This window comes from Mustela lutreola, chromosome 9 (assembly GCF_030435805.1).
Source record: "Mustela lutreola isolate mMusLut2 chromosome 9, mMusLut2.pri, whole genome shotgun sequence".
Classification (NCBI taxonomy): Eukaryota; Metazoa; Chordata; class Mammalia; order Carnivora; family Mustelidae; genus Mustela; species Mustela lutreola.
The window spans coordinates 96,208,059-96,222,212 of NC_081298.1; the positions used below are offsets into that span (position 1 = coordinate 96,208,059).

General features: G+C 42.9%; 1 protein-coding gene across 2 annotated transcripts in view; it reads right to left on the reverse strand.

Moving 5' to 3' along the window:
- Positions 1-76: 76 nt before the first annotated feature.
- The window catches only part of M1AP (meiosis 1 associated protein), an 84,144-nt gene continuing 70,066 nt past the window's right edge, over positions 77-14,154 (reverse strand). For both annotated transcript variants that reach the window (XM_059188150.1, XM_059188151.1), the window contains exons 8-11: positions 3,482-3,688; positions 2,258-2,398; positions 1,753-1,764; positions 77-1,252 (exon numbers count right to left, since the gene is read on the reverse strand). In XM_059188150.1, coding sequence (XP_059044133.1) covers positions 1,082-1,252; positions 1,753-1,764; positions 2,258-2,398; positions 3,482-3,688 — 531 coding nt within the window. In that variant the 3' untranslated portion in view covers positions 77-1,081. The remainder of the gene's footprint in view (positions 1,253-1,752; positions 1,765-2,257; positions 2,399-3,481; positions 3,689-14,154) is intronic.

The following is a 14,154-nucleotide window of genomic DNA, read 5'->3' on the forward strand; positions in this document are numbered from 1 at the left end:
TCACAGAGGGGCATGCTGGGTGGGTGTGGAGGGGGTCAGAATGTACCAGGGGCCAAAGAAGGAAGAAGGTGAGTTAACTGAGCAGTGTTGTTAGCTCTCCTACCAATGAGAGCCTGGGTGGTCCAGTCAGGGCCACTTGGGCTAGAGCCTGTTTCTGGGACGCTGGGCGAGTTGTATAACATCTCTAACCCTCGGTTTCTCTCAATGCCCCTCTGTAAAATGGGAAATCCAACAACAGACTCTATTTCACAGCATTGTTTGTGTGAAGGGAGTTAAGTTTCTCAAGTACTTAGTGCAGTCTAAGGCACAGATTAAGCATTTTATAAACAGTGGTTATTCCATGGATGAGGAGGGTCAGCAGAAAGGTGGACAGGCATGGGGACAGGAGAATAGGAAGGGAATAGCTCTTTTTCACACCATCTTTTCCTCCTGTTCTCAGCTCTATGACACCACCTGCCCCAACATACAAAAATACACACACATGCGTTCATATACATATGCACACATGCACACACACTTTACCTATAAGTAGTCAAGCACCAACCATTTTTCTCGTTGAAGGTTAAAGGGAACTGCTATGTGGTGGGTGTAGTGGGAAGAGCACAGGCTTCAGAATGAGGCTTAAATTTCAATTGTACTTATTTTTCATGAGCTCTGAAAACCTTGTCCTTGCCTCCTGAGCTCCAGTTTCCTCAAGTTGACCTAACCTCATCTACTTGCTCACAGGGAACTAGAAGGAGAAATTCAGGGTTGGGAATGCTCCTAACAATGGTGGAGACTTACTGGGTATTTAATCTTCATCTGCGTTAAAGGTATCAAATGATCCAAAAGAAAATGAACTCTTGCTTGGAGAAGGAAAAAGTTCAGGTGTGTCTCTTCTGGGCCTGAGTGGTGGGGCGGGGGCGGTGGCAGCACTGAAGACAGAGGAGGGGAAGGCTCTGTTTCCCAGTCACCTGAAGCTCACTGAGGCTCAAGTGGACAGAAAGCAAGTCTGACCACAGAAAGCCATTCACTGTATGAGCCTTCGTATGGCTGTGGTTGAGCAGGGCATGGGGGCTCTGGTGCTGGGGACTCAGGGTCCCTAGGAATACTCCTCCTCATTCTCCTCCCCCACTTCCTCCTGAGAAGGCCAGAAGAAGGCCTCTGAGGAAGACTTGCTGGCTGCTGGCATCTGGGGGGCTCTTCCAGGGGTTGGAGTCATAGGCAGGGGGGCCACTGTGGCTCGAACTCGGTTTGTCTGTAACTGCCCAGCCTGCAAAGAAAGCAAGCAGACTTCTCTGAAGCCCAGACCACAGTTCCTGATCTCCTATTCTGTTCCCTGTTGGGCCTCATGTCCTGATTCCTTCCCATGCTCCATGAGTGACAGCCTCAAGCTCCAGGGCAATTGAGTCCCCTGGGCTCCTCTCCACAGTGCCCATCTCCTGGCTGAGGGTCCCTCCTCTGTTAGCTTGCCTACCAGCAAACTCACGGTGGGTTCTGCTCCCATCTCTAGACTGACTATAGTTTGGAAAGCTCTTTCTCTTGTAACTTCAGCTAAGGTAAAGGAGGAGTTTCTAAAGTCTCTGTTACTGAGAAACTAGGAAAAGATAATTAGGGGCAAAGGGAAATATTATAGAATATGAATTTCAGAAAAACAACTCCACTCTCAATTCCTTTTCTCTCTTTAAACTTCATTGCTAAAGCCCTGAATCTAGTTAACTAACCTTGGTCAGCCTCCATTTCCTCATCTGTAAAACAAGCATTAATACTTACCTTGCAGGGACGCTGTGAGGATTAAATGAGAAAGACACATGTGAAAGCACTTGTCACAAAACCTGGTAAATGGCTGGTATTCAGTAAATGCTAATTTCCTTCCCTTTGGGCATTTCTTTTTCCACCTTCCATTTAGCCTTTTCTCTAAACAGAAGCTGTGGTTTCAGTGCTGTCAGTTTGCTTAGTGGGACAATGGTCTGTTAAATGACTAATGAGTTATCATAAGTGCTACAGTTAAGATACCTAAACATTACCATATGTAAACACCCAGTGCCAGGCAGAAAAGGGTCCCTATCAGGCAGGGGTTCTAATTTCCTTTGTCTAGGGTAAAGCGCGGTTTTTTTTTTCTTCTCGGGTTGGCTTGGTTCTCCCTTCCCCCAGGGAAGATCCAGGGAGGAGGGCTATTCCCTTGGTTGCAGGGAGTGGGGAATTGGGGACAGGGTAGGAGGACTCTCTGGGATTCTGGGCATTGTGGGGAGGAAGGGTAGTAGGGAGGGAGCCGTACCTTTCTCAGGGCCTGGCTCTCCCAGCTTGGGTGGAGCCGGCCCTGAGGCTTGATGAAGGTGCTGCTCAGGTGTGAGTACAGATGGCTCCAAGCCTGCAAGGGGTTGTAAGAGGGCTCTAGTTCCAGGCTGTCCAGCAAGCTCTGAGGAAGAGAGAAGAGCAGCCTTACCCAGGGAACTTGAAGTCACAGAACACAAGATGTCAGGCAGAGACCTTGGAGTGTGAGAAGCTGGAGGATGTGTGAAGACCCAGCGCTTCACTGAAGACCGAAATAGATGTGGGTCCCATTGGGTGTCCTCGCTCCCAGATCTGAGTGCTTGTGATGATGTACAGTTCCTGCAAGAGTGCAACCTTGAATAGTTAGGGACAGGATGTACTCTGGTCCCAAGAAGTGTGTCATGGGATCCTGAGAGGGGTTGGAGTGCTGTGAGGATTACAAGGGAGCCAGTGAGCATGGCTATAAGCGAGGCAGTGTCCGAGGCCTGGGGGTGCTCCCAGTCTGCCTGGTGAGTACACTGAGTTCTCTGCCTGGCTTGCTAGGTAAGCACAGCCCGAGGACACACAAGTGCAGCATTCCTGAGCAGTCAGGTTTTCCGGCCACAACATCCTGTGCCAGGAACCACTGGCCCTGAAGTGAGACGCTAAGCAAGCCACGGCCACTCGTGCCCACCTCTCTCTGTATGCCCGTGGCCGCCAAGGCAAGAACACAATCCCAGGCTCTGTCCTCTCTGCACATAAGCCAGCAATCCGGCAGTGATGTGGTTCCAGTTCTCCCTGCCCAGAGCCCCTCCTTCTGCCCTCAACCCAGGGAGGCTGGCAGAGGAAATCCAGAATCCAGGTCCAAGGAAGAGAGGAGGGGCAGGACCGAGAGAAGAGGGAGAAAATAGCCAGCAGCGCAGTTCCCTCTGATGCCTGGGTGTCTCATTTTGAAGCCCTTCCTATCCTGGGGTCCTGCATTGGCTATCTTTTCCTCAACAAAAATAGATGCTCACAAACAGGTACACCACCTCTGCACACACACAATGCAGAGAAAGACCGGTGGGAACACAACATCACACAGACACACATTACATTACTGACCTTCTGCCACCTTCTTGGCAAAACCACTTCTCCCTTTGCACCCCAGTCCTTTCCCCCACAGGCTCGCTCCTCTCCCTCATCCCTTTCTCCGACCCCCAACTCTTCTCTCCCTCTGTCTGTTCCATGAGATCTGAGCTCCACTTGCCTCCACAATCTTAAGGCTGTCATCAGGTGGGTCCTCAGGCAGCAGCGGGAAGGGACTGGGCAGCATCAGTTCCCGTGTGGCCACTGCCTTCACCAGCAGAGTGGGGGAGCGTGATGGCATAATCACATAGAAGGTGCTGGCAGGCTGCCTCAGGCTGTGTCCTCTGCTCAGGGGCTCCCCTTTGGCCAACAGCAGCCATTCTCTTTTCTGAAACAAGGACATATGTAAATGCTGGTTCACCTTCAGTCTTTGGCATGTTTTAAAGGTCAGTCCCCCATCAAGACTCTCCCAAGTTCCTCTGGAGGTGCCCAGAGGCCCAAACCATTTTACTCTGGCCTGAGAGAGAGAGGGACTTCCTGGCTGAGTTGCTCTTTACAGATGATTGTAAAATCCTGACTCCACATTTCATGGAGTTTAGTGGTTTCCCTTAAAGCACTACCACAGCAAATTGCCTTATTCCCATGCCTGATTTAAATGAGCACACCTGGGACACCTGCCTGGGTGGCCCAGTGGGTTGAGCCTCTGCCTTCCACTCAAACTCAGGTACTACTCTTCCTCTCAGCTTGGAGTTGTACACAGAAGGGTTAACAATGCAGAGACAAGTTAAGAGATGCCCTTTAACCTGGAATAGGTGTTCTCTCCAGAGATGGCTAACATATTACTCAATGGCAAATGCAGAATTTTAAGAATTGTAATTCTTTTTTTTTTAAAAAGATTTTATTTAAAAGGACTTTTTTGATAGATCACAAGTAGGCAGAGCAGCAGACAGAGAGAGAGGGGGAAGCAGCCTCCCAGCTGAGCAGAGAGCCCGATGCGGGCCTCAATCCCAGGACCCTGAGACCATGACCTGAGTTTGAGCGGAAGGCAGAGGTCAACCCACTGGGCCACCCAGGCAGGCGTCCCAGGTATGCTCATTTAAATCAGGCATGGGAATAAGGCAATTTGCTGTGGTAGTGCTTTAAGGGAAACCACTAAACTCCATGAAATGTGGAGTCAGGATTGTTACAATCATCTGTAAATTGTGCCCTCTTGCTGGAGGTGATCATCACTTACACCTGGCACAAACATAACAGCCTCCCTGCTACAGAAGATGAAAGAAAGCACAGTAGCTCTACCCCACTCTTAACTTACACAAAAAGTTGGAAAAAATAATATGAGAGGAAAGGCAGACGGAGGAAAAAAAATCTTAGGGGATAAAGGAACATTAGTGTCTTGTGGAAGACAAGTGGAAAGTGACACAGAGAAGCACACTAAAAGCCTTGCTGTAGCCTTAATGCTATACCCCAGGGGCAATGTGCTGGGTGGAGGTGGTGTGGAAGGTTCTGGACACTTAAAAGCAGTGTCGTCATTTTGTGCAGCACAGAACTCTGAGGAGGTCTGGTAGGCTGGGCAGATGGTAGGTACCTTCAGAAGTGTATCCTTCCTTAACATTTTGCTTATATTTGGTAATGTGCTGTCTTCTTGAAGAACAGATCCAAAACGAGATGGGAAGTCTACTTGTTCCTTCTCAAATCCATTCAATTGTAAACAGATGATGTAGAAATCATGGTTTGTTTATGTGTGTGTTTGGGTGGGTGGGGGGATTTGCCCCTGTTCTGAGGACATGGCCTCAAGTAACTTCTTTAAGCCTGGAAGGGATGTTCTCTGGAAGGGATAAGTAGCAAGTGGCAGGTCACTCCATTTCAACTGGCTCAAGTAACTTCTTTTTTTAAAAATTATTTTATTAACATATAATGTATTATTTGCCCCAGGGGTACAGGTCTGTGAATCATTAGGCTTACACATTTTCAACTGGTTCAAATAACTTCTGATGTGGACCAGGCTTGGATTATTACAGTTATTCAATATTCTATTTTTATGCTGGTTTATCCACTGTTTGCAAATTAGTTTATCTATTAAGAATGCATTGATTCTTTTTATTTTTTATGTCTTATGACTTTATATCTTTTTTATGTTTTATGACTGTTTATGTCCCAAGCACTAGGAATATATAGAAATTTATTAGATGTGTGGGGCGCCTGGGTGGCTCAGTGGGTTAAGCCTCTGCCTTCAGCTCAGGTCATGATCTCAGGGTCCTGGGATCGAGCCCCACATCGGGCTCTCTGCTCGGCAGGGAGCCTGCTTCCTCCTCTCTCTCTGCTGCCTCTGCCTACTTGTGATCTCTGTCTGTCAAATAAAAAAATAAAATCTTAAAAAAAAAGAAATTTATTAGATGTGTTCCTTGCCCCTTGAGATCTTATAATATAGTAAAGGAAAAGTTTGTAACTTAATGTTAGTCCTGTATTTAGGATGACCAGCTGTTTTGATTTGCCTATTTCTAGTACTGAAAGTCCTACATCCCAGGACACCCCCCAGTCATGGGCAAACAGGGGTGGTCAGTCACCCTTCTAAGACTTCACAGAGCACAGAATATCTTGGCACAGTGGCAAGTCCCTTGGAGGCTAAAAATATGGGAATAGACATTTTTTGGGTCCTTTTCTTAAAAAAAGCAATGTGACATTACTTACACCTTAGTGTTATGGAATAAATTCATGACTGCTATATTGTGGGGTTACTAAGAAACTTTGAATGTTGCACACAAAAAAATTATCCCTAGAATTTGAGCATACAGGCTTTGAGACAATAGCTGAGTTTCTATTAAAGAAATAGTATGCAGTATTGAAAGAAGACTCTCAAAAGTAATCAGAAGAAAATCAGAAGACTGGCAAGAGATCAAGTTGAAAGGATTTTACAGAATGCTAAAGAACGTCTGGGCTGATTCTCATTTACAGAGAGGTTAGCAGAAGGCTCTGGAAGTAAGAGAGGCAAATGCACTTGTTAGAGTTTGATAAAGATATTAATTTATCTGTAATTCCTAGGAGATTTGGGGAAAGGGAGAGATGGGGGAGTTGAACTTTAAGGCCCTTATTTTGGACTCTGAATTTCTAACCCCTTCTTGGATAGCATAATGGCACTAGAGATCTGAAGTACATGATCGAAGCTTGAATATGTTACCCAGGTCACGGGTTGACTTGTAGGTACAGGCAGTTGTACCTGTGATGGAAATGGTTTGTTGCCAGAGCAGGTATGTGAGGCTGAGAAAAGACATAGGGATGTCCCAGAGGACTAGCTTTTAGGGTCCTCAATGTGAACAATGCTTAATGATGGTAGATGACAGGATATGCTTTTGCTAATCTACTTTTTAAAGATTTTATTTGTAAATAATCTCTACACCCAACATGGGGCTTGAACTCAAAACCCTGAGATCAAGAGTCACATGCTGTACTGACTGAGCCAGGCAGGTGCCCCTTTGCTAATTCTAAAATAAGGAGAATGATTAGATGCTGAATTTACCAGAAAGCAGGTAAAAATGTGTCTGTATTTGTTGTGTTTGCTACAGAAGGTGCTAGGGAACATAGATTTTATTTTATTTTTATTTTTTAAAGATTTTATTTTTATTTATATGACAGACAGAGATCACAAGTAGGCAGAGAGGCAGGCAGAGAGAGAGAGAGCGAGAGAGAGAGAGAGGGAAACAGGCTTCCTGGCTGAGCAGAGAGCCCAGTGTGGGGCTCAATCCCAGGTCCCTGGGATCATGACCTGAGCCGAAGGCAGAGACCCTAACCCACTGAGCCACCCAGGCGCCCTGGGAGCTTAGATTTTAGAAGGTGGGGACTGATTCTGTTTAGAACAGGTATGCACAGGGGTAGAGTTGATGGGCATACCATGCTCCAAGCTCATTCTCCCCCATCTCTGCCTTAACTTCTGATTTCTAAAGCTGTGAAAGAAGGTGTGGTAACCACTGTTGGTTGACTGGCCACTACTTTCCTGCCCCTCTCCCTTCTCTCTGCACATTTTTCAGTCTTTCAGTGATTGGTCTGGGGTGACATGTGACCTAGATTTAAATAATGAGACATAAGCAGAAGTTGCCGTGTGAGACTTCTGGAAAAGCTTTGTAATATGCTGGCAGGCTTTTTGCCTCTTGACTGTACTCCTTTTTCCTAGGACAGGACTTGATCTTAAGGCACAATAGCCACATGAGGATCAGGCATAGGATGAAGCACATTTGCTATGGACGCTGCAGTAGAAAAATGCAAAGGTCCTGGGTCTTTGATGGTATCAGTCTAAGAATTGTCTGTCTCCATACTTCTTGTTATATCAGAAAAATAAATATTTAAAATTACTAAAGTTAGAGTTGGATTGGCTTTCTGTTAGTTGCAGCCAAAGGAATCCTTACAGATAGCAAAGGAAAAGAAGAGGATATAGCTAATGGGGAGACAGCAGTAGAAAGGACAAGTTTAATGGCACCAATATAGGCCTTACCAGGATGGATGGGAATTTATTATAGCAGGTAAAATCTTTAATCTCACCAAACTGACATTTCCTTGGTCTGCCATCAATATGATGTCCTGGGACCAAATTCAGCAATTAATTTTTGGGAAGTCAAAAGTTATACATGGATTTTTGACTGCATGAGAGGATGGTACCTCTAACCCCCTATGTTGTTCAGGGACCAACTTTATATTTCACAACCACAGGGGACTTAATCCAGGAATGCAAGGTTGGTTTAATACCCAAAAATTAAAGAAGTAATACACCATGTTTCTACAATAAAGGACAAAGATTACATAATCATCTCAATAGATGCAGAAAAAGTATTTGATAAAATCCAAACACTTTCATGAACAAATTAGAAGCAAAGTGGAATTTAACTTGACAAAGGGCTCTATAAAAATCCCATAGCTAACATCACAAGTAGTGATGAAAGACCAGATGATTTGCCCCTGAGGTCAGGAACAAGACAAAAATGTCTGCTTTTGCTACTTCTATTCAACATGTACTGGAGATGTACTAAAGACAAGAGGCCTCTTTACTACATTTTCTGGACTATTAGGACTCTAGGATTCTGAGTATGAGCCAGAGAGAGGCACTCGTAAAAATATTGAGTACGTCGGGGCGCCTGGGATTGGGTTAAAGCCTCTGTCTTCAGCTCAGGTCATGATTCCAGGGTCCTGGGATCCAGGCCCACATCGGGCTCTCTGCTCAGCGGGGAGCCTGCTTCCTCCTCTCTCTCTCTGCCTGCCTCTCTGCCTACTTGTGATCTTTGTCTGTCAAATAAAAAAATAAAATCTTAAAAAAAAACTTTAAAAAATATTGAGTATGTCAACATCCTAGTTCTTGGGGATTAATATTTTTCTAAAATTGGGTAGAAAAAAATACAATAATATGACATTTTTCATATCAGAATACCTTTTATTACTGCTGTGAAGGTCAAGATAGATGTGAGAACCAGGTACATGGGTGGATAAAGGACAAAAAAGATGAATGGGGGCAGGCTGTGATGGGGAAAGAAATAGCTTTCTAGTGAAGATATTTAAGCAGAATCTGGAAAAAATGGATAGATATTTGTCAGGGAAAGGCATACTGGCATACTGTTCCCTAAGAGCATGAAAAAAAAGTATGGAGGTATAGGGAAGTTTGGCATATTTGGCATATTGCACATTTAGCAATTTATTAGTGTGCATGGAGTAAAGGGTGGAAGGGGCATGGTAAAAATTGAAGCAAGAGAAGCAGACAAGGCTGAGTCACAAGAAGCTCATGGTTCCATGCTAGCCTGCTGTCTATTCTAGTGTCTGTTTGTTTCCCATGCAGCTCAACACTTTAACTTCATTCTAATTTTTTTTTTTTAATGGCTTCTGACCTGCTATCACCCCACTCTCAGCTTGGATTTTTATACTTGACTCTTCGCCTAATGTAACCAAGGACTTTCCATTTCCCCACCCATTTACAGCCCAACCAGGTCATTGCCTATGTAGTTAGACTCCTGCTGGACACATCCTGGCTTGAACTCTGTCACTTCTGTGGCCAATTAGGACAGACATGGCCTGTAAAGCTCTGGAATGTTTCTCCAGAGACTCTGACATTTTAAGTAGGAAACTGAAAGACCTAGGTGGTATTTTCATTTCTTTTTCTAGTTCATACAGACATGACTTTGTAAGAGAAATGAGGATGTGGAAAGTGAGTCATTAGCTGCATAACTGGGACTACACAGTAGGATTTGGTAATTGAAATTATGTTTTCCTAGTGGTGGATAGAGTCATCTCATAAATACTTAGGAAAGTTAATGATATATATTCTCTACCACATTCCATAAAGCAGTTATGCCAGTTTAGAAAAATGCAACAATCCAAAGAAGATAAAATACACAAGGGATTGGGCAAAAGAAAAATAAGGGTAGGGCAAAAAAAGAGCCAAGATTAGGTAAGCTCAGAGAAATGCAAACCACCCACTTTTGCTAAAAGGGAGCTCCACAGCTTTTCCTGATAAAAGTGTTTGGGAAGTTATCTTATGGGTCCTTACTGAGTAGTAAATGTACTCCAGAGTACTCCTGCAATCAATATAATGAATGTCATGTGCCTATAGAGTGGTTAAAAGTTTGGGTCCTAGAGTCAATAATTTCTGGATTCCATCCTGGCTTTACCAGCTGTGTAATCTTGGAAAACTAACCTCTCTGGGCCTCAATTTCTTCATTTGTAAAATAGAGATAATGATTCCTACACTTTAATAGATAGTTATGGAGATTATATAATTTAATATTTGTGAAGTCTCTAGAACTGATTCAGGCACATACTATGCAAGTATTGAAATTTTTAACAAAAACATATTGAATAATTATTAGATAATTTTTATTAAATTTTTTGAAATTAGAAGTAATTTATAATTCTTAGGTATAGATCATTGAAAGTTCCAGAGAATGAAGTAAAAATACATTTTTCTTCTGTGGTCTGGATTGATCTAAGAGTGAAATTTATGGGAATGGATGGATGGCAGATAGCTTGGGAATGGGTTTATCAAGAGTCTTGCTTATCTGATGAAGTGATATTTTTCTGAGGAAAAGGAAGTAAAATACTCAAATTAAACAAAATCATCTACAAGGAGGGTGGAAAGATATAGTAGTCAATTCTCATGTAAGAAAATCAGAGGATTGAATAACACGTAAGGCTGAAGTTGACTAAGATTTAGAGCACATGTAAAGTGTAATTAGAAAAGTTACCCACATTTATAGTTGATGGGAATGGGTGGGCTGGCACTAATGACTAGAATTTAATTATGGGAGTGTGGACTTTGCTCAGAAGAACTACTCTAAAAGAAGGGGCAGAGGAAGAGACAGCATTGAAGGAACTGACCTATGCCTATAGTTGTAAGAAAACCCAGGAACCTGAAAATGAAAACTTGGTGGAGCCAGCCAGTTTACTCTCTGGCTGAGAGTAAACCAGAAAATGTATTACAGACTGCCTAGCCAAATAAGAGATGAAAAGTGGGGGAATGAATGAACATTTAATAAATATCTCCTTCTGCATCCATGTGGGATAGAAATGCCAGAAGCACGCTTGTTCTTTTGCCTAGAACAACTAGAGAAGCTGGAATATACAGAAACCATTTGTCTGAGGGCATGAGGATGTGCTGAGACAATGAAAATGAGAGGTAACTAAGTTTCTGGAGAGGAAAGAATCCAGAGAGATGAGGAAATTATGGCCACCTCTTTTACCTTGAGGGCACATGTTGATTCTGAGTTGGAGGAAGAGCAGGTGGTAGCTGAGAATCTAGGATTTGCATATGCTGAGGCACTTGCAAGGGAACAGAGAAACCAGAAGATCTTTTGGTGGAGACCAGTCAGAGGTGGGTGTGTGCTCAAACCAATTTTTCTTTCAGCACATTTACCAAATACGGGGGCTACATGGAGCAAGAGGCAAAAACACCCAAGAGAAAGCCTTTAGAAGCAGAGTATTTTAACATATATGGTATAGAGTGATTAGAGTTGGAATTGTCCAAGGGAAAGGGATGCACATAATATATCAGGTTTCATTGGAAAATCCTGGAAGGCCGGGAGCAAACCAGGGTTAGACTAAGCCTCAGTAGGATCACAGTCCAGCCTGGACTCAGTACAGCTTCTTAACAGAATAGGAGGATTTGTCACCACTCTATCTGCATAGCACAGATCAGGATGGACCCTCTCTGGAGGTATACCAACTGGAGCCTCTGCAACTTATTCAGACACACTGAGCATCTTTCATTAGAATATTACCAGGTGCACCAAAAGACAGGCCCACATGTCTGAAAATCAGAAGAAAAAAGAGAGCTAAAACAAAGCCACAGGTGATCCAGGTATTGGGATCAGCATACAAGAACTTCAAAACAGCTGCAATTAGTATGCTCAAGAAAATAGGTGAAAAAGATACTTTGGGTGGCTCAGTTGGTTAGAGTCTGCCTTCGTCTCAGGCCATGATCCTAGGGTCCTGGGGTTAAGTCCCGCATTGGGCTTCCTGCTCAGCAGGGAGTCTGCTTCTTCCTCTGCCTCCTGCTCTCCCTGCTTGTGCTCTCTCTCTCTGACAAATAAATAAATAAAATCTTTAAAAAATAGTTGAAAAATGAAGAATATTTCCAGAGATTTAGAATCTATTTAAAAAAAGAAACAAATGTAAATCATAGAACTGTTAACCAACTACTACATACAAATCATATGCTGGGCAAAAGCTAGGTGCTTTAAACATGCAATATTATTTAGCAAACTTAAAAACTAGATTCACAGACCTGGGGATAAAAATATATGTATATAAAAAATATATGTTTATAAAAAATAAAAAATTAAAAAAAAATAAAATTAAATTTAAAAAAAAAAAAACTAGATGACATATATCTTATTGTCCCTATACAGTATGTGACAGGGACAAGAGTTACTAATGTGTGTCTGTCGTGCACCTTCTCCCTTTTCCCCATTCTCCCCCATTCTACTTCTACTCACAAAAGGAGAAGGCTTGTGAATTCTGTGCCTGGATGTTTTAAACAGGAAGAAAGAGACAGGACCTGAGGGGGAGGCAGACTATGCCAGACCCCTCTGGGCTAAACCAATCTATAGAATATGTATATAGCTGAGAGAGGGAGGAAGAAGGTAGAGGAACAGGGACTGGTGATGTAGACAGTTTTATTTTTTTTAAGTGTGTGTGTGTGTGTGTGTGTGTGTGTGTGTCTGTGTGAGAGAGAGAGAGAGAGAGAGAGAAGGAGAGTCTCTTGGAATAGCTCCTGGTTAGATATAATTGAGGAGTGAAGGACAAATATTTGAGAAATGTCATTGTGGGTTATGAACTATTTCCTCTTTGGTGTTCTTTGAAAGCACAAATAAATTTTAAAATTACTTTTTGGCCTCTGGATAGTGCTTCTTTGTATACCATTTATGCAGAGATTAGCCAAATGGGGCCACTAGGTTTGTTAGGGTTTCAAATAAATGAATATACTACTGTTTCATGAAAAGGTTAAGTATGTTACCTGAATTTAACCAGTTGGGGAAATAACGAAAATGTCAGGAACCTAGGGCCATATGATTCTGATGAAGCCCATGCTTTTTATGGACAATACAGACTACATCTTTCCTCAATAGATTAGAAGGCTGCCTTGCCTTGACTTCTCAAAAAGAGAGGAGAATTTCTACTCTGAACCTAACTTTAACTAAGGCTGAGAAATTGGTTGGTAAAATGGGAATGTGGTAGAAATGCCAGGAAAAGGCCATCCTGTTACCTTGCAGTCAGGTAGTCAGACTTCTATTACAGACTTTAACCCAAATCATAAGACCATATATTTGAAAAGCTAATAGAAATATGCTTTTTCCTAAAAAGAAAATAGAGCACACAAAGGTCTAATGATAAATAAAGGGATTCAGAAAGACCTCATTGCAAAAGTACCATCTGAGTTGAGTTTTTCAAGTTGGGGTAGGGTTTGAACATATAGTGAGAGAGGAGAAGGAACAACATGAACAGAGTTTCAAAGGTGTGGCAATTTAAAACTTATATATTAATTTGGCTGGACTCTATGGTACACAAAAGGGGATGATGGGAGATAGACTAGAGTTTGAAAACTGGCAAGGAATACAGACTTCAAAGTATAATCAATAGTAAGCCACAAAATATCTTTAAGCTGAACAGTGGCAGGGCCAGTGCTGTGTTTCAAGAAGATTAATCTGGTGGCAGTATATAAAGTGGATTGGGAAGGGAAACACTAAAGGCACTGAGACAAGAGATTGTTGCAACATTACAGGGAAGAGGTAAACAGACTCCAAACCAGGATAGTGATGATAAGAATGGAGAGGAGAGACACATGCAGCAGATGCTATGGGGAGAGAACAGGCAAGGCTTACGTTGCTTTGTATTGGCACTTCCAAAAAACATGTGGCAGTCAGGGGCAGTGTTTCAAGAAGATTAACGTGGTCTAATAAACAGGGCAAATTAGAGGAGGGAGAGACTGGAGGTAGGGAAACTAGTTAGGAGTTTACACAAGTTTACAGCCTTGGAGAACAAACAGTGGGAACAGGAAGGAAAAGACAGTTACAACTCATCTTATGAGAAGAAAACTGATATGACTTAGTGATGAAGTGTGTGTAAAGGAAAAGAAGCCTACAGGTCATGAGGTTTCAAGCCTGGGTGAGCAGACAGGGGCGGTGCTGCTATTAACAGAAAGACAGAAGTTAGAATGAGAAGTTAGCTGGAGGGGAAATGTCACAGTAAGAAACAGAAGATGAGAGTTACACAGGGAGCTGAGGACATCAGATTTTAAAAGAGCATATGAAAAAGTTGTAATAAAGACTAGAAAACCAAGGAGTTAGTGAAGTGCTGTAAACTTGTAATATAGGACCAGAGAGGTTC